This window comes from Micromys minutus (genome assembly GCF_963924665.1).
Source record: "Micromys minutus genome assembly, chromosome: 30".
NCBI classification, from domain to species: Eukaryota; Metazoa; Chordata; class Mammalia; order Rodentia; family Muridae; genus Micromys; species Micromys minutus.
In genome coordinates, this window is record NC_137965.1 from 30357936 (window position 1) to 30384879 (window position 26944).

The 26944-nt window shown below is 45.5% G+C and overlaps 1 protein-coding gene across 1 annotated transcript; it reads left to right on the top strand.

Moving 5' to 3' along the window:
* The first annotated feature begins 353 nt into the window (after positions 1–353).
* On the top strand, positions 354–26944 carry PEG3 (paternally expressed 3). Its single transcript, XM_080941617.1, has 9 exons — positions 354–491; positions 4026–4115; positions 11951–12073; positions 12592–12681; positions 13270–13353; positions 14268–14371; positions 17658–17760; positions 18505–18597; positions 18718–26944. Exons 3-9 carry the CDS (start codon positions 12058–12060, stop codon positions 23415–23417), a joined length of 5190 nt encoding a protein of 1729 aa, XP_080797743.1. The 5' UTR covers positions 354–491; positions 4026–4115; positions 11951–12057; the 3' UTR covers positions 23418–26944.

The window sequence follows — 26944 nt, forward strand, 5'->3', positions numbered from 1 at the left end:
TTCCCCCTCTCTCTTCTCAGGTTTTGCATTGGGGCATCATTAGTAGATATTTCTGATTCACCCCGATTTCATTTGGGGGGGATGCATCCCTTCACACCCACATCCCATCCCCCTTTTCCAGACTCTGCTTGGGGGCCCCTAACGCGGACTCCGTTGACGTCAACTCCGTGCCTTGGCGCCAAGCTGTTGCCTTGACAACAGCAGTCTGATTGGCAGGGTGTGGGAGGCGTGGTGAGGGCCCAAAGCGGGGAACGGGGTCTTGGATTGGTCAGAGAGAAAGCTCCGCCTCTGCAGAGGACCCTGACAAGGAGGTGTCCCGCAGCCCTTGCTGCAGACGCTGGGGAGTCAGGAGTCGCGGGAGGACGAGTATCGGAGAAGTGGAGAGATGTCCACCCTGGGCTGGTGGCGCCGCCGGGCGCCCGGTTCAGTGTGGGTGCATTAGACTGCCGACCCTGGTCGGGGTGTGAGCGCAGAGTGCGGTGCTCCGGGAGGTGAGTCAGCCGGCCACCTGCCTGCTCAGCGGCTTGCACCCACTTGAATACTGTCTGCAGAGTTCAGATGGTGTTCAGGGTGCGATGCTGCGGGCCAGGGGCGGCAGACCCGTATCACGGCTCGCCAGGGATGATTGACAAGGCTGCAGAGTGCGCCTTCGGGAAGGGGGAATCATCGTGGAGCGGCTGTTTTGCCGCAGGGATGCCATTTACGTGACAGGGATTTAAGGGATATTCTGTAGGTCGAGGCCTCGGAGCCTCAGGGTTCTGCGATCTTAAGGTTTTAGAGTTGTAGGGGCGAACCACCCTAAATCCCGGGAGAATCCAGGCTCCGGGTCTAGCCTGCGGGGCTAATGGCCACGCAGATGATGCAGGAGTCCTGCCACAAGACCACCACAGTGGACATCAGAGTGCTACCTCTGAACCACTTCTTCTGGGGCTTCATTTTTTTGCTCAGCAGAGTCTAAAGGCAATGCGTTTAACCCGATAGCCCGATCGTCTCGCGGGCAGGGTCTTCCCGATCTAGCCATCGACCGCTAAGCGCGGCACTGTTCTTGGGGGCGGGCCTTGTTTTGCCGCAGTGGCGGTGGGAGGGGCTGAGGGCAGCTAAGGGGCGGGACCAAAGAGGATACTTTTTCGGCTCCACCCAGTTGGCGCCATCTTGGAGGGTGGAGGCAGGTTTGCTGCGCAGGCTTATCCTGATTTGCTGCCTGTGGTAGGGGCAGGGCTACGACCAAGTGACGTTAGCCCACCTGGGGCTGTGGCGGACTCAGCAGGCCCAGCCCACCTGGCGCCATCTTGAAATGGCAGCCGATTTGCCGCGCAGGCGCGGTTTTAGCGTGCGCTAAAGAGATTAAAAGGGCGAAATAGCTTAAGTATATGGGATGCGATCTCATATCTCCTCCTTTGCTAGTTTGAAGTAAAGATGCGCCCAAATTATTGTCTTATCTGACTGGCCGAGTGGCCCAGACCCTCTGGCATCTGTTGGAACTAAGCAGAGTACTTAGTTTGCCGCACGAATGCTGCCACCCCGCGGCCTTCCATTTAAACGACGGAGCGGCAAACTCAAGCACTCCGTTTTTCTGTGGCGCGGTTTTGGTTGCAGAGCCTCAAATTGACATCAACTGACGGGTCTTTTGGCCCTTCGGCTGTATCTGGCTCCGTTTATGAGGAGCTCTGTGGGGGTTGTGAGCAGTTAAAAGTGTTGCCTGGCCATCTGGAGGGAGGGGCTGTCGTCCTGAGTGACTCACAGAGACAACAGGATCTTGCTCACGTTTCTTGGTTGTTCGCGCGATACAGACAGTAACTGTATAGGTGCCTTCATGACTGACAGCCCAGTTAACTGCAGGAGGTGGGCTTTAGGGAGGGGCTATCATTTTGAGTGGCAGGGCCTCACAGCTCCACCCATTCTGGCGCCATCTTTGCTGGCCCAAGGGTGGGGCTTTGATGCTCTGCAGGTATCTTGAATGACAGCTGAACGGGCTTGCTGCAAAGAGGCGGGCTAGTAGGAGGGGTTTTATAGTCCTGAGTCACCACAAAACCCCGCCTACCCTGGCGCCATCTTTGCTGGCTTCTGGTGGAGAAGGGAGTGGCAGGGCGGGGCTACGAAGATGGACAGCTGATATAGTGTGGCACAAGGTTGAATGACAGCCCATCTGGCTTCAGGGGGCTGGGCCTGAGGGTGGGGCTCTGGCCAAACAGCTTTACCGGCCTATGAAGTTCTCAGCGGGCGTCATCTTGAATGACAGCTAGACTTGCTTGCAGCTAGAGGCTGGTCAGGGGGAGGGGCTATCTGGTCTTGAGTTCCCACAGAGCACCGCCCAATTTGGCGCCATCTTTGCTAGGAACAGCTGGCCGCTAATCTTTATGGTGCAGACGCCATCTTGAATGGCAGTCACGCTGGCTGGGGGCGGTAGAGCTGAGGGAGGAGTTTTCTTGTCATGATTGATTGGAAACCTACCTTGGCGTCATCTGTTTGCCATAAATGGAGTGTCTGGAGTGATCTGTAAAGGTGCCATCTTGATTGACAGCTGGACTGGCTGGCTGAGACAGGCTAGAGAGAGGATGTATGGTCCTGAGTGACCACAGAGCCCCATCCATGTTGTACATAAGGGAGCAGCTGCTGGCGTTTATGGCGCAGGCGCCATCTTACATGCTACCTAAGCTGTCTTGCAAGCGGCAAGCCCACAGAAGGGGTTATCATTCTTACTGATGGGTGCAACACCCCTCCCACCCCTCCGTCTATCCTTAGCGTCACCATTGTTGGCCATGGGGAGGCGGTGTCTAAAGTGAGGGTGTCATCTTGAATGACCGCTAGACTGGCCGTCTGAAAGAAGCAAGCCAGAGGGGCGTGGTCTCCCGCATTCAAAATGAGCACAGAGCCCCGCCTACCGGACGCCATCTTTGCTGACGTTTATGGTGCAGTAGCCATCTTGAATGACAGCTTGCTTTGCTGCAGAAGGAGGACCAGAGGGCGGAGCTCTGATCCGGACTACAGAATCCTGCCCACCTGGGAGCCATCTTTACTTGTCATGGTTGGGGGTTGTCTAGTATTTTTTGAGCTGCTGTCACCTTAAGTAGTAGCTGCAGTGGCCATTAGAGGCAGGCCAGAGGGAAGGTCTAAGGGACCATACAACTCTGTTCACCATGGTATTATTTTTTATGGCCCTACCATTTATGGCGCATGAGCAGTCTTTGAATGACAGCTAGGTTGGCTGCAGGGGGCAGGTCAGAGGAGGAGCTCTTTCTGAGTGACTGGGCCACAGAAGTCGGTCCGCCCTGGCGCTATCTATGTTGGTCACAAGGGGGCGTCTGGTGTTCATTCTGTCAGTGTCATTTTGAATGACATCTGGGCTTGCTGCAGGAGGCAGGCCAGGAGGAGGGGCTCTCTGTTACTGACCACAGCGCCCGCCTCGCCCTGGCGCCATCTTTGTTGGCCACAAGGGGGCATCTGGTACTCATTGTACAGGTGTCATCTTACAGCAGATGTCGACTGGAGCCAATATTTGCATACAAGGGCAGCAGAAGGGAATCACACCTAACTGCCCAGCTCAGGATCCTGGAAAAGGGGCGTGGTGTGTGAATCACTGGCAACACCCAGATGATTGTTAAAGCCACTAGAAGGCTACTTTGACTATCAAAGTATTTTAAGCCCCTCCCTGGCCATTTGTTTCCCTTTTAATTTTCACTTGCAATGTTTTCTTGCATTTATATGATGGGTGACTTCATATGGTTAATTAGTAACCCACTGGGTTTTGGGGTTCATTACTTAATCCAAATACCCCTGAAGTTACCAAGATACCAAAGGAATTTCTTCAATGCCCTTCATGTAGAAAAAGGCTATAATTTAGAGTCCAGGGTACAGCCTGTGTCAGGAATAATTTATTACTCATGACATTTCATCCTGGGTGGTCTGGACACGTTTTGGTGTCTACCTTTGTAGGAAAAAAAAAGAAGTGGTTGCTTTCTACCCAAAGAACACTGTAAGTGTGAAATAAATTGGGTGCTTTATGTTTTCTTTTTTCTTCTTCACAGCTCTACCTTCTTGATCTTCCTGTCCTTCTTGGAGACAACTGGCAAGAGGAAGACTAACTAGGTCCTCTAACAGCTAGGTGGCTGGTCTAGGTGAGTGATTCTCACACCTCAGAGTACCACACTCATGTTTGAAGGTTCTTCTTCTCTTCCTTACACTGACATTTTCCTGATGTACATATATGTTACAGAACTACAAGAGCACCATTTGTACTTTCTGAGAACACTCATACCTGTCTGGTGGGTAAAGAATTTGCTAGGATGTCCCCCTTGGCCTTCTTCCATCCTTTCCAGTCGCTTATCTTTCCCCTGACACTCAGGTGCTCCTTCAGGCTTCCTCTTTGCCTTTTGTTGGGCAACTAAGAATCAGGTGAAATTCTTTTCACCCGCCATCAGTCTAGTATATGCTATGTACCATGCCCTAGGGATACCATCTCAATTTTTAAAAAAGTAGTTTCAAAGAGTATTATGGGATAATTAAAATGTGCAAAATATGATTGTATGGTTTATGCCCTTGAAAGTACACATTTGCATGGAGAAAGTAACTTAATCTGGGAGACGTACCTCCCTGAGGTACCTGGTGATCTTAAAGTTGAGCTCTGAAGGATTATAAATGGTATGTTTCATGGGGAGAATAAACTGATCAGAGGGCTCAAAGATGTTCCTGAGAGATGCAAAGAGAGGAACTGAAAACCCAGGCTGCCTAGAACAAGAGAAGAGGTGAATTACAACTGACTGAGGAGAGAAAAGGTGAGTTTGAGGACTTCATTGTGATAGGACTTATAATCAATGGTAAGTGTTTGGGCTTAACAGGAAGTACATGGGAAGCCACTGAGGTGTTTGCACCATAAAAATGACATGAAGATCATGCGAACATTTGATATGGTGCACATAGAAATCATCTGGTTGCTAGGTGCAAAGGGCAGGGTAGACACACCTGTTGTGGGGAGACCACCTTGAGTTTGGGTGAGAGGTGGCTTGGCTTCAAGTCCCATCACTGGAAGATGTGAAGGGGGCATATTGGAGTATTGCCAAGAAGGGAGACCTCACAGAACTTGCTCCCTTTTTTACTAGTTTGCTGACTGATTCAGACCAGACATGATGAATCACATGATGAGGAGAAGTGAGCAGAATATCCAAAGGTTGTCCATTTGTTCGATCCATCTGCGAGTATTGACACTCAGCCTAAGTGACAGACTCATGCCAGACTCTGGCACTCCAGAAGTGAGTGGTATGACCCCTACTGAATGAGAGCTCCTGTTACCTGGAACGTAAGGAAATGTGCTTAGCAACTAGCTGCCTATGCTTGTAGGGGAGCGCTGCCTGGGGAGGGGCTGACATGGCAGAGTGGGGCCCTGGAGCTGGGTTGGTGTTCTCCTGGCCCATAGGAAGGCCCCACCGATCCAGTGTGGTGTTCAAGCCTATGAAGATCTAGAGATCTCCCTTTCCTAAATGATCCATGTGTGTAGACCCACATTTTACAAAGCACAGGGACCTGACTTAGAACTATGCTGTTGTGGGAACTGAAACAAAGCACTCCTGCTCCCTTGAATCTGGTCCAGAAATTTATGGTGGGAGAGGACTATAGCAGGGACCCAGACAATGGAAAGTGTGTGATCAGCCAATTCTTCTCCCTGTAGGCAAACCTACATGGGAAATGAAAGCAAAATGAGGAGGTTGATGGGTGAGTATAAAATTAAAAGCAAAAGATATAGAGGAACCTTGATAGCACTGGCCTTTAAGACAGCCCAGTGCAACCACCTGGTGGTCAAAGTGATGTCATTGCCATGGCAATCCAAAGACCAGACCCCTTATCCATTGCTCCAGTTCTCCACCATCTCCATCCAGGCTACGTCTGATTAGAGAAGATCTCTTGCCTGTAGATGGGTGGATTAGCTATGTATTGTGGCTTAAACTCCCATGCCTCTATCCCATAAAATAAATAAGATCAGCTGGTCATTCAGATAAGGTCAAATATGTCATGCTGGTCTGGAAGGCATTTTGTGTCTTTAAAGTAGCCTTGTCTTAGTGCTGTTCAGGAAACTGAAATCTTAGGCATTATTTCCTCTCTGTCTAAACTTTTGGGGGAAATCCCTCAAGAATGGACAACAAGAAAATGATTTGGCTGGAGTGTGGTAAGTGCCAAGTTTGTACTGAGTAGAAGAAGCCCAGAATGTTATAAAGATGACCTGAAAGAGCTACTAGTCCAACTACTAGGGCCAGCCTTGACCTGAGTGTTAAGGGTACAGATCATTCATTCCTTGCTCACATTCCCGTGTTAGATTACTACCCCACCCCCTAAAACACCCCATTGTTCCATATATACCCCTTTATTGTTCTTGAGTGGACCAGGCTACACACTTAAACTTAGGGAGGTAATAGCAGAGCCAAGTTCCTAGAGTTCCAGTTAAAATGCCTATGTCCTAGGGAAGCATCCAGTTTTTAGGTTGTCCCACAATAAAGGTATCTACCTTTGTTGTAAGTGTCCCAGGTAACCCTTCAGCATATGTGAGTTTGAGACCCACGTAGGACAAATCAGGCTGTAGTATGTACTTTTTAGGGTCAGATTTTGGGTGAAGGGATGTAGACTGATGACCCTTGCAGTGTTAGGGCACTTAAACTTGGAGGTGAGGTTAGGTGTGGGACAGAGACAACACTGGATCCCGTGGACATACTGAAGTAGAGAATGCCGGTCTGCAGAGAGGCAGGAGACTGGAACAAACACGAAGAGAGGAGAGACTGCACACTCAAGAGATGACAAGAGTAACCTCCTCGGTTCCTGACTTTAAAGTTCTCAATTCCAGCCCCCTTTAAAGGAGGTAGGTTTAATGAGTTAGTGGGTTTAACGTAGGTGCGCCATGATGAGGGCACAAAGTAAGTAAGTGGAAATGGGGTAGGAGTAGATGGGGTGGCGTTTACCTCTCCTCTGGTGATGTGGAAGCCTGAGACCAAAGACCAGGAGGTCACATGATCTCTCTCATAGCACACAGTTCCAGAAATTTAGCCCCTTATGTGTGTTCCTGCCCATCAGAATGCTCACCATGGTTATTTTGAGGGGAAAAATAATCCCACCCACCCCCATTTGTGGTAAAGGATACCTAATGATCTCTGTCCTTATTACATATTATGCTAACCTACCAGCCCACTCTCTTTTTCTCATTCTGAAGTAAGATGGAAATAAAGGATTATAAAATTTTCCAAGATTGGCATCAACTTTGCCATAAAGACCACAGAGGCTATACCATTCTCTAATATACAGTGCCACTGACCTATGGCCTCCTATGCTCTGACCCATAAGTGAAACTTAACTCTCCTTACAACAAAGCTATTCATGTCTCCATGTCTGTGAACAGACTCTTCAAAAGATAACCAGACACCTTTCAGGATCCCTCTCTGTCCAGGATGAGAGGGTGGGTTCATTAGAAGCCCACATTATTTGGCTTCTCTCTTTAGCTTCCCTTCATTCTAGCTCAGTCATGTGAGCCACCCAGGTGATGTCGGCCAATACACCACACATGCTAAGGTTCCCTCATGAAGAAGAAGCAGAAGGGAAGTGTGTAAGGCAGGGATAGAGGAGAGTCAATAAACAAAAGAAATAGGTTTTTCTTGGGGTCAGAATTCAGTTTTGGTCTGTAAAGGGGATGAAGTAAGAGTCTGGTAAGGGGTCCAGTCCCTTGAGCACACACTGGGGAAGCAAAGGCAAATACCAACAGGGTGTCAGGGGCAGGCTTTGGGAAGGAGACCTTGTCAGGGGTACCCCAGCTGTGCTGTCGGAGTAATAAACTAGGGAACAACAACACTAGATTTCTAATTTTTAAAATATTTTTTTAATTTTGAGCTTTATTATTAAAACATCTAAATAACCAGACCCAAAGATTAATTGTGAATTTAAAATAACATCCTAAATAGAAGTTAGAAAATGTTTCTTTTTTCTCTTTTTAATCAATCTGGGATTTGGTAAGTTGTTTTTTGTTTTGTTTTGTTTTGATTTGGTTTGAGTTTGGTTTCTCCTTTTCAAGATCTGTCACCATGGATTCGAACATTTTTTTGTAGCTTATAATATATATTCCAATGCATTGAAGTAACCACATGCTAGTAGTTTTCATGTGAAATTAGATCATTTACCAGACATTTCAAACTTGAGCTCCTCATCTATGATTTTGTTTCCTGGGAAGTAGCAGTGTTTTGTTTGGTTTTTGTTTTGTTTTTGTTTTGGGGGAGTTGTTTTGTTTTTAGGCACCCATAAATTAGTGTATTTTTAGTAAGAACAACACATGTCTAGGTTTTAAAAGGTTTAATAGGGCTTGGGGCATAGCTGACAAGTTAGAGGTGTGGGTCAGATCCCCAGCGCCCATGTAAAAACTGGGTGTGGTAGCCTATATGTCATTATAGCAGGGTGATACTGGGAAGGGTGGGTAGAGCTCACTGGCCAGAGATCCTTGCCAAAAAAAAAAAAAAAAAAAGTGGTCATATTCAATGACAGACTGTCTCAAACAGTAAAGTAGAAAGTAATAGAGGAAGACATACAAAGTCAACCTCTAGCTTCTATATGTACATGCATGGGCATGTAGACACACATTACACATACACACATACATATGTAATAATATAAAATTTAAAATAAATAAATAAAAATGAAAATAAAAAGCTTTAGCAATAGTGGTAAATTTGACCACCAGTGTGGCTTATGTTTTCTATAGTGTTTTGTAGTAATTGAACATATATCTGTAATTAGGAAGTAAGGTTGTGATGTATCTCAAGATGTGACTCACACATTAAAAGACTTTGTTCTCCCTTGTGGTTATTAATGAACTCAGGAAGCAGGTTCTCTTCTGGGTGCACTGACTTAGTTTGGTTAGGTCACAGATGTCATTTGGCACAGTATAATTGAAATACGTAATTTCTTTAAGGAGATTTGGCTTAGCATTGGTTTTTGCTAAGGTAAAACAGCTGTCTAATCTTGGAAACAAGTCCTTGAGTAGCAGACCCAACACTATAAAGTGATGGCTGTTCACTCTTGTCTCTTTTGTGCAATTAACCTTTTATTTAGTCCCAAGAAGATTTTGCATTTAAATAATCATTTTTTCTGATTTAAAAATTCTTCCTGTAACAGTAAATTAAGCCCTGTATTTGAATGTACATAAGTGCATGTTGGGCCTTCCTTATGTTCCTTGTGTTGGGCAGAACATGTTTTTAAACATCAGGATAGCATTACAGGCAAACAGTCCCCATCTTTCTGCACATGTGGACAGGGGGGGGGGGATGGAGGGAGGGAGAGAGAGGGAGGGGGAGGGAGGGAGGTGTAAATGTGTGAAAGTGTACTGTATACATGCCTTAATTTATTTAGAAATTTTTGTGCCTCTATATACATTTTAAAATGTCTGTTTAGATTTGTAGGTTCTTTGTAAAGCATATCAATGGGAACTTATTTATTTTTGCTGTTAATGGGATCTTTCTATTGCTATATGTACAGGTAAGGGTTTTTTAGCTCAAAATAATACAATGTAGTATATCATATTATATCCAAAATAGTACACCATTTACAGCTTTTCCCCCTTCTAGTTGCATTAGTCAGGGCCTCCAAGGTAAAGTGGAATGGTATTTGTGGTAGAGGGAATACCTTCCCCCCATTTCAGGAGGAACATCGTGGTATCTGATAATCTATTTGCTTGTATCTATTTGAGGTACATTTTTATTGTGTGAATAAAATCTAGTCTTTGGTTTTGCTAAGACTTTATTAAAAAAGACGGTGGGAGTTTGCAAGCTCTTTGAAATATGGAATGATGCACATGGGCTCCCAGTCTTCCCTTTAATTCATTGTGTGTAAAGTCTACACTAAAGAATGCAGCATCCTTGAATTAGTAGGGTAGCCTTTCATGTACATGGATAATTTTTACAATTTTGCTAGACTATACTAATTAAATATTTTGCAGTTTTGTCTAGGACAGATTTGTTCTAAAAATACAACGAGACAGATAAATGAACTTTTCCCCTGGGGAAATAGTAGAGAGTATATATGTGGGTACTTCAGAATTCTGTTGTATCCAGTCATCTTCAGTGCATCTGTGATCTGGTACTCCTTAAAAGGAAAATCTTTTGTTTTTTGAAAATTTCATATATATACTTTTTAATCTTATCAACTGCCCTACCTCCACCCTCCAATTACTGGGACCCACAAACTCAGACATTTGTACTGGTGGCCTTTCTGAAATAGTCTGGGCAGTTTAGTCTGAGCAGAGTTCCTTCTCAGCCTTAGTATTTCATTTGATGCTATTAAGCACTGAAATGTCTCAGTATTTCAGTGTATTAGAGACCATCTTATACCCATTTACTCAGAGCTAGCTGCCTTGTTCTTTTAAAGCTACATAATAATTCACTGTTAGATAGACTATACCTTATCTATTACCAAGAACACACCCACAGCAAACACACACATAAACATAAATGTAAATCTTTTGTTCATCCTTGCTCTTGTTTATTAAATGCTAGCCTTTTGGCCTGGTCAAATAATCTTGAGCATATTAAAGAAAGATTATATGTGTTTACCAGAGTCTTGAATTTCCTATGAAAAGCAATGTCATTTTTTGGCACAGAAGTTAGCATGCTTCTTATGAGCTATGTAGGTCTCATCGACATTACTGATAACATTTACACACAGCTGCATAAGTTGATTTTCATCTATCAAAATCAGTATGCCACTTGTATGTCACTATCAGACTTTGTGTCAGATAGCAAGGGGTCAGGGATTAAATACCGAGGAAGCAAAGCTCTTCTTCAGTTGGGTAACCAATTTACTGCTGGGACATAAAAAAATAAGCCCAATTAGTTTTGAATAATCATGATACATATTTGGACATATTTTGGAAGGTACCTAAGGAAATGATATTAACTCCAACTCCAAAAGGACCAAGTTTTGGTACTGATACCCCTTAGAAGCTTATGTACTATGGAGGGAATTTCTTGGCCTCTCTGTACACTTAGGTGAGCTAACAGAAAATAGAAATCTCCATCATTGTCTAGCTGGGAGCCACCAAGCACTTATACCTTCTTGGCACTCAAAATGTTAGTGTGAATGAGGCTGGGTTTATTACCTCTAAATTGAGACAGCACACATAGGGGATGCTGTGGAGACAGCCTCAGAGTCCTAAAGATAGTAAAAAACAGAATCCAGAATACTTTGTTATTACGGTGCTCATACTTGAGCACCGTTAACATTTCTGTTCAGACAGCTGTGTATTTGCAGGCTGTATATTGTGCTGCAGTAAGTACATTAAGGGCAGAACTGGCAAGGTCAGGTCCATCTCTGATGTTATCCCCTTTAACATTTTGGCTAACGGGGAACACTAATATCCAGTCTCAGTCTTGATTAGGGCCTTGAGCATGCTCCCTGTGCTTTGCATTGGCAAGTCAAACTTCTCAGGAATCTTAGCTTATTCAACATAAGCTCTGTAGGTACTTAAAGGACTGTTCCCATTTCACAGATGACACAGCCCAAGAGAGTAGAGGGAGTGCCCATTGTAACACAACCAGTTAGCATGAACTTACTCGAAATGTAGTTCTGGGGCAATTCTTATTCCAAAGAACTGAGCAGACCACCCTTCAACTTCCGTGATGTGCACATAGCTCCTTTTAATATCCAGGTCCAAGAGTATTATCACAGGCTGCCACAATCTTTCTATTGACTTGTGCGTTCAGTTCCTCCAAATAAGAACTTTTAATCTGAGAAGGGCTGACTCCAAATCACTTGTCTCCCACCAAACCTGAGACATTCTGTGTGAGCTAGAGTGGCTTGACTAGATGCCATCCTGGGTAAAGACCCAGCTGGTCTGAATTCTCTCATCAGACGCTTTGAAACTTAACATGTGGAATTTGTTGGGTCTCAGAAAACCCTGCTCAGACTCTAAAAATTCTGCCTTGATTGGTTGCAGGCAGACCCTCCCAGCAAGGGAAGACCATCCCTGAAACGCTCAAGCCCTTGGGTGTGAGCAAAACAGACAACTGTGAAAAACTCACCACTCTGTTGGAGAGTTACAAGATGTACCATCACGAAGGTGAGGCACTACAGAGAACGATGCTAGTTGGCTTACACAGTATTTGCTAGTGTTGTGTCATGTCTTGGAACTACCAATGACTGGTCTGTTTATTCTCTCTTGTGGGGCAAGGAAATAGGGCCTCCCACTAGATTTGAGCTCATAATATCTCCATATTTGAGTGGCTAAATGACTCTTCAAAAAAAAACTATCCCCAGCTAAGAACTACCACCAAGCCAGCAGAAGACAAGTGGACATCTTATGGTAGGAAGTCCATTAGGGAGAGAACCTCCTATTACCATCATGGTATGGTACCTCAGGAAGTGGCCTATTGGAACTTTTGTATGGGGGTAGAGGAGAGATGGTTACAGCCATGTTCTCTACACAGTCTCTAAGTAGCAGGAAGAGATTGAAGCCACTTAAGAGGGCTGAGATGAAGCATGAAAGACCTGGCCATTGAAACCGTTAGGATTTGGCTGCTTGTGAGACTATAGGCCGGCTACACCAAAAGACTAAGTTCCCGTTTGGTGTCTTCTTAGACGACACCAGCAGTGACATGAACAGTGACGACGACATGAGCCGAAGTGGGAGAGAAACCCCACCCCCTCGACCATCTCATTCTTTCAGCAGTGAGTACCATACCCCACTGATGTCACATAAAGAGGTGCAGAGGCACCGAGGCCTCCGTTGAGACAATCACCCCAGAGTGTTCAGCATCACACAGAGTCTGGAGCAGAGTAGATTAACGGAGACAGTTTTGTATCAAAACAGGCACCCACAATGGAATGGAATGCAGGGCGTTTTAAACAATAAAATATTTATACTGTTTAGTATCTACTTCAGGCCATGCTAGCAGAATTGTTTGTAAGTGGGACATGTATTCTGCTTTCTTTTTACAATAGAATACTGTGCAATTTAAAGTCAGCTGCCTGTGCTAGACATAGGTCTACGGTCCTTTTCCTGAATTTGGACTTGAGAACTTAGCAGCTGAGAAAACAATTGGGAGGTCTGAAGTGGAGCTAGCTTACAGATTTATCTTGGGTCCTTGCTGTGAAGCAAGTCCTACTTGGGAAAAGCTTGCAGAGTAGCTACCAAACCTGGGAGTCTAGAACCTTCCATTTTGGATCCATATCATCAAGGGAGGCATGTGTGCACACACAAAGGAAACACAGATATGTCAAAACACATCTGACTGCTCAAAAACCTGAACTGCCTAGGTGAGCGAGACCTGGAGCGCAGGGGCAGAAGCAGAGATGTGGAGCCTCGAGACCGCTGGCCGTACATCAGGAGCCCCAGAAGCAGTAAGTTGTTGCTGGCGTGTAGCTCAGGGCAGAGGCCATATGCACAGAGGTCGTGGGAGACCCTAATGCTCAATTTCGATCATATTCCTGTTGCTAAAATGTTTAGACCCAGGTTCTAGCATCTGAATTTCCTCTCAGCAAAGCAACAAGTGTATTTCAGCCAATCCTGTTGTTTACACAACATTTTTCCTAAGCAGATATACATTGTTTTAAATAAAACATACTGTGGCTGCTACAAAAATGAAATAATACTACAGACAGAGGCATGATCATGAAAAACAAATACATGTTACCCATCATGGTTTCATGAAATGTGGGGAGACACTACACCAAAGCACCCCACTTAAGTCTTTTTACTGACCGAAAGAGAAGTAGGCTCCCAGTAAAGAGCATCTCGGTGCATTATTGGTACTCATGCCACCAGAACCTATGCCTTGTTCCCCCCTGGACTTGGGAGAGACTGTATTTATCAGCAGGGCATCCTAAAATTGTAATCAGGAAGAGATTTTTCAAGTCTGTCACATTCACCATTATTAGTTTATGGTCCTTTTGGTATCTGAGGAGAGTAGATTAGCCAAGGTGTTTCTCTATCATAACAGACATTTACATTGGGCTTTAAGTCCTCTCTTGTCTTGGATTGGGGCACGAAAGAGAGTCAACAGCTGAGAACAAGAATACAACAGCACACCTGGACCTATACAACTTGTGGCATGACTCTGACTCTAAGATTAGAAAGGAAGGATGAGGCAGGGACCCTCGGGTATTGTAGGGCCCTTCTATAAAAAGCAGAGAAAACACACCCATTATTTTAAACACTCATTTCCCAGGTAGCTTCTGAGGTTGGCAGGGAGTTTTTGAACCCTGCTCTATTGGACTAGGTCTTGCAGGCCCCTGATGCCTTTCTTTCTTCCTAGGGCTGCCTCAGCGGGATCTTTCTCTTCCTGTGATGTCAAGACCACATTTTGGACTAGAAAGAGATGATGACAGACGTTCCATGGATTATGAATCTCGATCTCAGGTATGCCCAGGTTTCCTCTCTTTCCAGAAAACCTACCTTCATTTCACAACAAAGATACCTGTCTTTCCCCTGAGGATGTATTCATCTGTCCCTAGATACCCACTTATGACTGAGAGCCCTCAGTCACTCTAAATAGAAGGCAGGGACCATCCCCACAGGTGACCAGTGGCCAAGGTCACTGTTTTTTAAACTGATCCATACAACCAAAGGAGTGCTTGCCCCTCAGTGTGTGTCACTTGCTAGAGTAAGTAGCAAAGGGGTTCTAGACATTCTGGTCCGCAGGAAATCAGGGCCATAAAATTTGTGAGTCTAGAAAGCTGACTGGGCAGGGAGAACAAAGGCTCTGGAGCTGATGAGAACGGTGTACAAAACTAGGCTCTCTCACCTAGTGCTCTGTGGGATTGTGCAACCCAATCACGCCTGACCTCAGTTTCCTCATCAGTAAAAATGGATGTGGCAATTGTCTTCTAGCAACGTTGTGAGGAGTCAGTGAGGTTCACACACCTGTATGTGTTGTGAGTTCCTGTTATGTGTCTGGCACATGGTAGGCACACTATGGTAGCAAACACAGCAGTCATGGGGGCAGTATGTGTTAGGGTGATTGGGAAAAAGGAGAGGACAATGGGTTTGCATTGGCTTTTGAGGGAGGAAGAAAAGGAGGAGAACCTTATCTTCAGTAGACCTTAGAAGAGAGGTTGGAACCAAAGGCAGAGACTTCATTTCCTTTGCAATTAAGCATCTGCGAAACATAACTATGGCTAAGACAAACAGAATCCCTGCTCTGAGATACTGTTATCAGTGGCCCGTGTAAATATTCATATATTCATATAAAAACGCTGCATGTCTGATGAGTGTTCTGAACATTCTCAAAGAAACAGGACACTAGCATACATTACAGCATGGAGTCTCAATTTGGATCCAAGAAAAATGCCTTTAAGGCAGCAATACTTGACCTCTGAGGGCTGGGAAAGAATGGTCCTGGCCTTAGGTTGGAGGGGATCCCATCCTTTAGGGTGAATGGACGGTTTCTAAAAGGAAGCCAGACATCTGGTAAACCAAAGAAGAGCCAGGGAGATGGCTAAGGCACACAGAGCTGGATTGGTGGTGTGAACTTCACCTAGTTTTGTTGCTCACAGTCTCTTCCTTGACAATGTGTCTTGAGTTGCTGACCAAGGACCATGACGTAATGCAAACATCTAGATGCTGCTGATTCTTACTGACTCTGAGTAGAGACAAGGGCACTAGATGGCACAAATCACATTTTGAGGTTGTGCAAAACAAAGTTTTTTTTGCTGTCTCTTTAATCACATGTAAATCCCTTAGTGGTTCAAGTGTATAAGTCATGGTATGAATACCTGAACTGTGCATGTTAGCTTGGCTCTCAGGTCACCTGTGTGGTTCAAGTGTATAACTCATGGTGTGAAGACCTGAACTGTGCATGTTAGCTTGGCTCTCAGGTCACCTGTGTCACTCAAACTTGTTTGCAGCTCACTAATCTTTATACAGATGCACCATTTTGCTTTACAGAAGCAAATTTTGTTCAGAGTATGAAAATTAGACAAGTAAAATTAAAAATAATACATCTGCCATTGTCCTTGGGCTCTGTGTACCCCAGGGATGGTGACACTTTTCCTCTTACACTCCCAAACTCTTTAAGTTCTGTGCTCCATACCAGTCAGTGTCCACATGGAGCTCTGGTTTCCTGTGGTACCTTAGGGACATCTGAGTGTCCGCTGGCCATGTCTTTCACTGTAAGTAAATGCCAAGGCTTTCCACAAACTGAGTAGCACACAGCACTTACCCCTAAGGAGTTTACCATATCGAAAGTGGAGGGGCAGCCAATAAAAATATGTACCTACAAATCTGGGGTGCTGGTTTTGTGAAGGTTGCAACTCTTCCAGAATCTTGTTGGAGTTTTTTGTTGCTGTTGTTTTAATTTTTGGAGTTTGTTTGTTGTCCTAATTTTCAGCATGAGCTGAGAAAAACGTTCATTTCTGAAGCTTTGCTTTATCTCTTTGTCCTAATTGCTGTTGTTGCTTCTTGCTGTTTGTTGCTTGATGACCAGATATGGCCAGTTGCATAGGTGAAGTTTTCCTCTTTACCTCTGATTCCTAGTTTTGGTTTTGTTTGTTTGTTTTTCTGTATTTCCCATGTTCCTATTAAAATTCAAGTCCCTTTGTGGTATAGAGCAATGATAAATTTAATATCAAAACATTAATGCTTCTCCTGCCCAATTTTTCTTAATATTTAAGCAATAATCACACCACAGAACTTCACCCACTGTTTTGTAATACTGCAAGTTCTCACCATTTTACAATGAAGAATCTGAGGCTCTGAAAGGTTTCCATATCTAAGGTCTCACAGCTCATAAATGGTGCGGTCTGCTTCTGACCCCACAGTTCTCTCCAGCTCCAAAGCCTATAGACTCCCACAGCCCCATCCCCAGACTCCAGCATCCCTTCAGGCCTCAGTGTCATCAGCATGGCATTGCAGCTCAGCAGGACACCCAAACTCTAGTACCGCCTTCTGGTAACAAGCAAAGGTCTCTTAGGACCTTTACACTCAGGTCCTAAGTATCACAAGGAATTTTGTACTTCTTTTTGAGAGAAATATCTATTAAGATAAAAGATAGCTCTCTAGTAGTTGAGAGCTTCCAGTGAGTTGAGTTATTTGGAAGCCATACACACTGGAAACTCAACAGTGTAGACATGCCATGTAACAGAGAAACGGAAAGGGAACTTATACCATAGAGTCCGACAAGATGTCTGCTGGAGTGCATTTTCTTTCTGTTCCCATGAGTACACCATGCATGCTGATTATCTAGCCTGCATGGACTTTCCCACCAGACCCCCTCTGCACATAACCATAATTTCACCTGCCACTTCAGGCCCCACAAGAGGATCTCTGTAAAAACCTTCGCTCACTGTTCAGGCCCACCCTGAACTGTCCCTCCAAGAAAGCCATGTAGCATTTATTATCTGTGTCCCAATTTACTGTTTACTGTTCTCTAATTGTTTCATGAGTCTTTTCTCTCCAACCAAATTATAAGCTGCATGAGGGCAAGGAATATGTGTCATGCGTCTTTGGGATCTGCCTCAGAGTGTAGCACAAGGTAGGTACGACGTAGGCCCCTAGTAACACTTGCCTTGGATCGCTCAGAACCCCAAATTCCGTGAGCACTTCCTATATAACTCCATATACGTAGCTCCCATGTCGCCAACATTGTTCTCTCTTTGAACATCCATGGGGACAGATTCCATTGAGAGGCCTGTGTTTGATGTTTTAGGATGCTGAGTCATACCAGAACGTTGTGGAACTCAAAGAGGACAAGAAGCCTCAGAATCCGATTCAGGACAACCTGGAGAACTACAGAAAGCTGCTCTCACTGGGTAAGAGCCCACTTCCCTTGGCCTCTTTCAATCCCACCAGCGGAGCCTTTTGTTACCTTATTTGTTTCATGTCGTTTGAGTCCATGCTCATATATTTGGACTTATAAGTAAGTCCTTTGACAAACTTGCTCCTCTGTGCAGCAGTGAGGTTTGGGTTTTTTAAAAAAAATCTATTATATGGACTGGGGTGGTGGCTTTTGTCACAGAGCTTTCCTGTGTGACCCCAGGTCTACATGAGCACCCCTGCAGAAGCACAGAAGCTAAAGTGGGAGTACGCAGTTGCTGTGAAAACTCATAAAGCCAAGGATATATGGTGCTGGACAGTAGATTGAAAAAGATCATTGAAACGTAGGGGTGGGAGCAGAGGGGCCCATGCCTGAAACCCCAGTGCGCTAAGCTAAAACATGAGGATCAGCAGCTGAGGCTGGTCTGGCCTCCCTACATAGTGAGATCCTCAAGAAAGAATGGGTTCTTTCAAAAGAGAGAGCAGGAGGTAGACTGCAAGAAGGGACTCTGAATTCATATGCATGGGATCTTCAGACCATTTTCTAGGTGTGATTAAACTAAGGGAATCAAAATGCAGATTATATCAGGTTAGAAAATATATGAAGAAAATGAAGGACATTCCAAGATTTGAATATGAGACAGTTTATATTTACTGTGGGTGAGGGAATAAATCAATTGATGGTGATGAGTCTCAGTCTTTGATGTAAATTTGAACCACCATTTTGTTCTTATAACTAGGAGTCCAGCTCGCTGAAGATGACCGACACTCTCACATGACACAAGGCCACTCATCGAGGTCCAAGAGAACTGCCTACCCAAGCACCAGTCGAGGTGAGTGGAAAAACTTCCACATGGAGAAACTTCCACATTTCACATTCACAAACACCACAAGAAAATTCTATCCTGAGCTTAGAGGCTAGGGAAGAATTACATATGGGGGTTTCTTTCCAGGTCTGAAACCCATGCCTGAAGCCAAAAAGCCATCCCACAGGCGTGGAATCTGCGAGGATGAATCTTCTCATGGAGTGATAATGGAAAAATTCATCAAGGATGTGTCACGCAACCCCAAATCCGGAAGAGCAAGGGAGCTGAATGAGCGTCCTCCTCCGAGGTTCCCCAGGCCTAGTGACAACTGGAAGGACAGTTCCTCGAACAAAAGAGAGTCAGTGATCCAGGAGAGGGGTTATGAAGGGAGCGCATTCCGGGGAGGCTTCCGGTTCAACGCAGACTTGGTTTCCAGAGGCAGAGCTCTAGAAAGGAAGAGGCGTTACCACTTTGATTCTGAGGAGAGGGGTTCGGGTCATGAGCACAAAAGCTGTGTGAGGAAGAAGCCTTTTGAGTGTGGTAGTGAGATGAGGCAGGCTATGAGCATGGGCAACCTGAGCAGCCCTTCCTTCTCTGAGTCGCAGTCGATCGATTTTGGGGCCAACCCATATGTGTGTGATGAGTGCGGGAGGTCGTTCAGTGTCATCTCTGAGTTCGTTGAGCACCAGATCATGCACACGAGGGAGAACCTCTATGAATATGGCGAGTCCTTTATCCACAGCGTGGCTGTGAATGAGGTGCAAAAAGGCCAGGGTGGGGGGAAGCGCTTTGAGTGTAAGGAATGTGGAGAAACCTTCAGTAGGAGTGCTGCCCTGGCCGAACACCGCCAGATCCATGCTAGAGAGTACCTTGCAGAATGTAGAGATCAGGAGGATGAGGAGACCATCATGCCTAGCCCAACTTTTAGTGAGCTGCAGAAGATGTATGGCAAAGATAAGTTCTATGAGTGCAAGGTGTGCAAGGAGACCTTTCTGCACAGTTCCGCCCTGATCGAGCACCAGAAAATCCATGGCAGAGGCAACTCAGATGACAGAGATGAGCGTGAGCGCGAACGCGATCGCCTACGTGCACGGGCACGTGAGCTGCGTGAGCGCGGACGCGAACGGGAGCGTGAACGTGAACATGGGGAACCCTTTCTGACCTGTCCAAACTTCAGTGAGTTTCGGAAGATGTACAGGAAAGACAAAATCTATGAGTGTAAAGTGTGTGGGGAGAGCTTTCTTCATCTCTCATCCCTAAGGGAGCATCAGAAGATCCACATTAGAGGAAACCCATTTGAAAATAGGAGCAGGGTGTGCGAGGAGACCTTTGTCCCTGGCCAGTCCCTCAAACGGCGCCAGAAAACTTACAGAGAGAAGCTGTTTGACTTTAACAATGCCAGAGATGCATTGATGGGAAGCTCAGACCCCAGCGATCATCAGAGAATTTATCCCAGAAAGAGTTTCTTTGAGGGCAGAGGATTTGACAGACCCTTTGTCGAATCTCAGAAGAGCCATACTATAACAAGACCACCTGGAAACAATGAAGATGATGACAGGCCATTCACCATCAGTGTCAACCCTAATGACAAGCTGAAATTCCCCACCATGGAAAGTGGCTCCCAGAGCAAATCCTACGAGAGGTCTGTTATTCACAGTCTGGGCTCCGCAGAAGCCCAGAAGAGTCATGGCGCAATGGGGTTCAGTAAGCCAAGGCCAGTGGCAGAATCTAGCACCCAGAGCTCGAGCAGCATTAACTTCCCCAGAGCCTACGCTGGAGGGAGAACCTATGAAGGAAAGGAATACATGGGCTCTGTCATCCACAGCTTGCCTGCTCCTCGACCTCTGAAGCGTCATAGAGTGAATGCCCAGACTCAATGTGATGAGGAAGGAGAGTCCTCCATTTATATCCCAGACATTATTAAGCGAAGAAAGATTCCTGCCAGAGAGAATGCTTATGAAGGAAGTAGCAGCAGCAACTACCACACACCAAATGTATCCCGTGCTGAGCCTCCAAGTCTTTCTGGGGAGTCCCGTGAATCTAAGCAGGATGTCACGTTTTCAGTTCCCAGCTCAAGTGTTCGTGAACACCAGAAAGCTCGTGCCAAAAAGAAGTACATTGAGCCCAGGAGCAACGAGACCTCTGTTATTCACTCCCTGCCTTTTGGTGAATTGCTTGTAGGCCACCGTAGGGCAAAGTTCTTTGAGTGTCAGGAATGCGGGGAGGCCTTTGCTCGTAGGTCTGAACTCATTGAGCACCAGAAGATTCATGATAGAGAAAGACCTTCTGGAAGCCGATATTATGAGCGCTCTGTCATCCGCAGCCTTGCTCCAAGTGACCCTCAGACCAGTTATGCCCACGAACGGTTCATTCAAGAACAAGTGCGTAAATTCAGAGCGTTTGGACAACGCTCTGCTACCAGCAACAACCTCAGTGTACAGAAAATCTATGCCCAAGAGAAATTTAATGCCGAGGAGCCCCATGATAAAGAAACTCATGGTCAAAAAATTCATGACAAAGAGCCATTTGGTAAGGAGCCCAGTGGCCAGGAGCCCCATGGTGCTGAGCCCCAGGACAAAGAACCCATTGATCAAGAAATGCACAGTGAAGAGTCCCATGGTGAAGAGACCCATGGTGACGAGTCCCATGGTGACCAGTCTCATGGTGAAGTGCCCCATGGTGAAGAGACCCATGGTGAAGAGTCCCACAGTGAAGAGTCTCATGGTGAAGTGCCCCATGGTGAAGAGTCCCATGGTGAAGAGTCCCATGGTGACGAGTCCCATGGTGAAGTGCCCCATGGTGAAGAGACCCATGGTGAAGAGTCCCATGGTGAAGAGACCCATGGTGACGAGTCCCATGGTGACGAGTCCCATGGTGAAGAGTCTCATGGTGACGAGTCCCATGGTGAAGAGTCCCATGGTGAAGAGTCTCATGGTGACGAGTCCAATGGTGAAGAGTCCCATGGTGACGAGTCCAATGGTGAAGAGTCCCATGGTGACGAGTCCCATGGTGAAGAGTCCCATGGTGACGAGTCCCATGGTGAAGAGTCTCATGGTGACGAGTCTCATGGTGACGAGTCCCATGGTGAAGAGTCCCATGGTGAAGAGTCTCATGGTGAAGAGTCTCATGGTGACGAGTCTCATGGTGACGAGTCCCATGGTGAAGAGTCTCATGGTGACGAGTCCCATGGTGAAGAGTCTCATGGTGAAGAGTCTCATGGTGACGAGTCCCATGGTGAAGAGTCCCATGGTGAAGAGCCCCATGGTGAAGAGCCCCAGGGTGAAGAGCCCCAGGGTGAAGAGTCCCATGGTGAAGAGTCCCATGGCCAGGAGAAAGCTGAAGATGCTACCATTCAGGTCTCAGTTTCTGAAGAGCAGCAGAAAGATGATGTTGGTGACGCAATCTATGAATGCCAGGACTGTGGACTGGGCTTTGCTGATCTCAATGACCTCACAAGCCACCAGGAAGTCCATAGCAGTAAGTCTCTGGTCGACAGTCGTGAATATACACATTCTGAGGTTAACGTCCACTCTGTCAGTGAATTTGAGAAGAATTACTCTGGAGAGAAACTATATGAATGTCCAAAATGTGGAGAGTCTTTCATTCACAGCTCGCTACTTTTCGAGCACCAAAGAGTCCACGAAGAAGACCAGAGCTCTGTGAAGGCCTGTGATGACGGTTTTGTCGCTCTGTTGCCTGCGAGACCGAGAAGAAATTGTACTGTAGAGAGGAATCCTGCTGTTCCTGGGTCAGCCATTCGATGCCGTCAGTGTGGACAAGGCTTCATTCACAGTTCTGCCCTAAATGAGCACATGAGACAGCACAGAGATAATGAAATCCTGGAACAGAATGAGCTGTCAGATGAGATTTTCACTCAAGGCCTAGCCCTCACCGAGTATCAGGGAAGTGAAACCGAAGAGAAGCTTTTCGAATGCACAATCTGTGGGGAGTGCTTCTTCACTGCCAAACAGCTCGGGGACCACCACACCAAAGTTCATAAGGATGAGCCCTATGAATATGGGCCCTCCTACACCCATGCCTCTTTTCTCACCGAGCCTCTCAGGAAGCACATCCCTCTGTACGAATGCAAAGATTGCGGGCAGTCTTTCCTAGATGACACCGTCATTACTGAGCGCATGGTGTTTCATCCTGAGCGAGAAGGGGGGGCAGAAATAGTAGCTGCCACTGCCCAAGAGGTCGAAGCTAATGTCCTCATTCCACAAGAAGTACTGAGAATCCAGGGGTCAAACGCAGAAGCTGCTGAGCCCGAAGTGGAGGCTGCGGAGCCTGAGGTGGAAGCTGCCGAGCCCGAAGTGGAGGCTGCCGAGCCTAACGGAGAGGCTGAAGGGCCAGATGGAGAAGCTGCTGAGCCCGACGGAGAGGCCGAGCAGCCCAATGGAGAGGCTGAACAGCCGAACGGTGATGCCGATGAGCCAGATGGAGCTGGGATCGAGGACCCCGAAGAGAGAGCGGATGAGCCAGAGGAAGATGTTGAAGAGCCAGAGGGAGATGCGGATGAGCCCGACGGTGCAGACATCGAAGACCCAGAAGAGGAAGGAGAAGATCAAGAGATTGAGGTGGAAGAACCATTCTACAACTGCCATGAATGCACAGAAACTTTTGCTTCCAGTGCGGCCTTTGGCGAGCATCTGAAAAGCCACGCCAGTGTGATCATCTTTGAGCCTGCCAGTGCTCCCGGAGAGTGCTCTGGCTACATCGAGCCGGCCAGCACCAGCGCAGGTGGCGCAGAGCAGGCAGATGACAAGTACTTCAAATGCGACGTGTGTGGGCAACTCTTCAGTGATCTTCTCTCCCTCGCCCGACACCAGAATTCTCACACTGGTTGAGTATTCTGACTGAGGAAAAAAAAAGAATGAAGCCAAACAGTCCTTTCAGAACCAGACCCTTAATAAATCACAGAGAGAGCCAAAACCAACCCATAATGTTAATAGAAAATTCACCTTTCTGTATACATACTGGACTTCATAGACTCTTAGTCAAACTGAGAAAAGAAAAGAGACTGAACGCAGAGACTCCTTCAGTCTTAGCCAATCCATATCAAACATCAGTATATACTTGAGGAAGCTAGAACATACATTTTCCATTTCATCTAAGTAACTAGATTGAGGGAAAACCTAGTGACTGTTCAAGACCACAGAGGTTGCCACAATCAGCTGTAAATGATACCCTTTCATACCCTATACATACTGATTCCTGCCATGTATATAAATGAGCAAATCACAACAAATCAGCGATACATATATTTGGATTTAGTGTGCTACAGAATTTACAGTTTACTCTACAGAGCTACCTAGCCTGGTACTCTGTTTTTTTTTTCCTGAGGAGGAAGAGAGCAACAATTTAGCATATATTTGTAAGTGTTGTCCATCCTGCGGAAGCTTTACTGTGCATTGTTTGAGCCCCATTAGTATCCTTTCCAGTAATAGACTGTTCTGTCCCCTACCTCTTAGATAGTCCTGTGAAGGTGTGGGTGTGAAAGATCGTGTGTCTTTGAATCCTGGCTGTGTGAAAAGAGACATTTTAGCTTCCACAGCCACTTGGTGTGCACCCAGCCCCCTTGAGACTGATTGTGAAACCCTTTACAATACATGGATTTGTCTTTGTGACCCAAATCAACCCATGCCTACATTTATGTACCTTACAATGGTTTTCATGCAAAAAAAGTTACATTTGAAGTGTTCTTTAAGGTTAGGCTTTTGTTTTCTAACCAACTCATCATGTGTTTGATCGTGGATTCATGAGGCCTGAAGCTTTTCCCTGTAAATCTTCATGTCTTTGCCTTTAAAGAGTGGGTGACAACCATTGCTAGATCACAGTAGTGCCTGATGAAAGGTTGGGAACCACAGGAGAGGCTCTCGCTTTGTAAATAAGGAAGCAGATGACAACCTTTCATTAACTGCTGTGTGCTTCCTGCCTTAAGTGACAAGTGGCAGCGTCGCTTGAGTCACCTGTGTGGTGTTGTATTGTGCTTGCCACAAGTCCGTGTGCTCCCTGGGTGCCCGGGAGCTAGTACCCTTAGTCCTTTGTATCTCCAAACTTAACCCTGTTCTTCATGTGTCTGTCAGCCCCAAGTCTATCGCATTTAAAAAAAGCAAAAATACATACACAAAAAAAGCTTTCTTTCTAGTTAATCCTAGCTTAACATGGACTCAGGTTCCCCAGCAGCCTTAATTTCTTTAGTTACCATCGTTCTTTCTCATTGAGTCTCCTTAGTATTTCTGAGCTTAGTACTCCATTTAGTGTCCCATCTGTCTCTCGATGTCACCAGATGTCATTAACTGACTTCCCAGCTTGAGATTTTCTGCGTCCTGTACAGGATTGCTTACGCTCCTTTACTTCCCCTCCCCTCATGGCTATATAAAGACAATTTTTTGGCCTTCAGTTGGCTGGGGAAAAAAAAATTTAAAAATTTAAAAAATTAAAAAAAATAAAGCAGATCTGTACTTGAAAGATCACAAGATATGTACAGATCATCTGAGAACGTGAACAGAGTTTACCTGCTGGGAAAACCCATCTGACTCTTACTCTTCTAGATCTGTAGGTCCGGGGCTCATAGGGGAGGATGTTAAAGCCTCAGTGAATGCCAAAGTCTTCAGAGGTTGGAGACCTAAGAGCGAGAAATAGAAAGGAGTGAGCCAAAGAAGGGAGTTCCAAGATGACGGCAGATCTAGGAAGGAGACAAGACAGACTGAAGAAGACACCAGCAGCAGGGGTAGGAAGGTCAGGGTGGTAGAAACAAATTGGAAAGAAGTGTCCTGCACAGGTGGAAGAAAGGCCTTTTTGATGCATCGTGTAGGTGAAGGCCAGTTGCATAGAGAAAGCACCAGGCTGGAACTGACACCCAGGGAAACAGGCAGAGATTCATTGATGATGCACCCTTGAAATGGAAATCAGTGCTGTAACCATCCGGGTCAATGTGGGGACTCCTATCAGTGACACTGTCACCCCCACTAGACCCTTTTCAGAAAGCGACTCATAAAGGAGTCTGAGTGAGTGTTCATTCTAACCGAAACCAAGGGAGTAGATCAGGAACGAGTGAGATGCTAAACTATGGAAGACTGACTTAGTCAAAGTGCCCTGGGTTCTTATGCAGTTGTTCAAAAGTGATAACCACACAGTTGTGAAGCAGATATTCACAGAGTTTGAGGTGGAGAGAGCAGGACACAAAATTATATTTGTACTACACTTATAACTGTTTTAAAATGTACGCTTATAGTCAAAAGCTATTGTGTTGTTGTAGGCTTATAGTTGAGCATTATTTTCTTAAACTTCTAGAATGTTCTTTATGGTAGTGCTATTCAAAAGTTAAGGTTCATACTTCCATCGTGAACATAATTAGAACTCATTATGAAACACCTGGAAAACAACAGAAAAGTGGAGGAAAGTTAATCCATGTCCCCACCATCCAAAGATACATAAATACTCTTTAATATCTTGTTTATTCTTGTTACTGTGCACAGGTTTCTATATTACGGCTGTGTCACGTGTATTCAAGGTAGTTCCTCTAGTATTTCCTGTGTGATTACGGTAAAATACTTTGAAGTTTTCCCTATGCTCCTTGGAATAGTCTCCTGATAATAAAGTTTAGTATGTAATGCCACCATCATAAAAGCATACTATGTATCTGATGAAAATTGGAAAATACAGTAAAATTGAAAAAGAAAATCTGCCCACATTCCCCACCCCCAACAACTGTTAAGATCTTCATCTGTGTCCTTCATTTCATGTCATTGCACAAATTTGTGATTAAAACAGTGTTAAATAGATTTGCATAACATCTAAAACAAAGAGAAATGTGGGAAACAATTAAAAATAGTGGTTTTTTTGGGGGGGGGATTCATGGTTATTTTGTAATAATCTTTAGTGTTTGGGTAACAAACTTCATGTCTGTACTCTGCATCACAAATATAAGACACACTCAAACAAAAAAAAAAAAAAAAACACCCTGGGAAACTGAAGTGGAGAAAAGCTGTATTTCCAGTAAACTTCTGGTAACACCTGGATCAGTGTACCACGGCTGCGATTTGAGGTTGTCCATGATAAGTATGTAGTGTCATCAGCAGGAAGAAATGTGGAAAAGTGTGGAATGGTGAGGCAGCTGTGTTGGGATTACAGTGAGTGTGTTTCTCAGTTTCTTTGAGGGTCCTTCTCATTGTGTCGTAGTAGGCTACCCCAACTGCGAGTATGTGCAGTGTGTGACCATCTCGTAGCCATGAGGATACCCGTATTTTCATTACCCAATGACTGTGAACATCTCAGTGTGTTTTCTTTGTATTGTTGCTGTGCACAGCCTTTTGGTTTGCTAATATGGTTGTAGTTGTTCTATCTTGTAATAGTGTCAACAATAAAAATA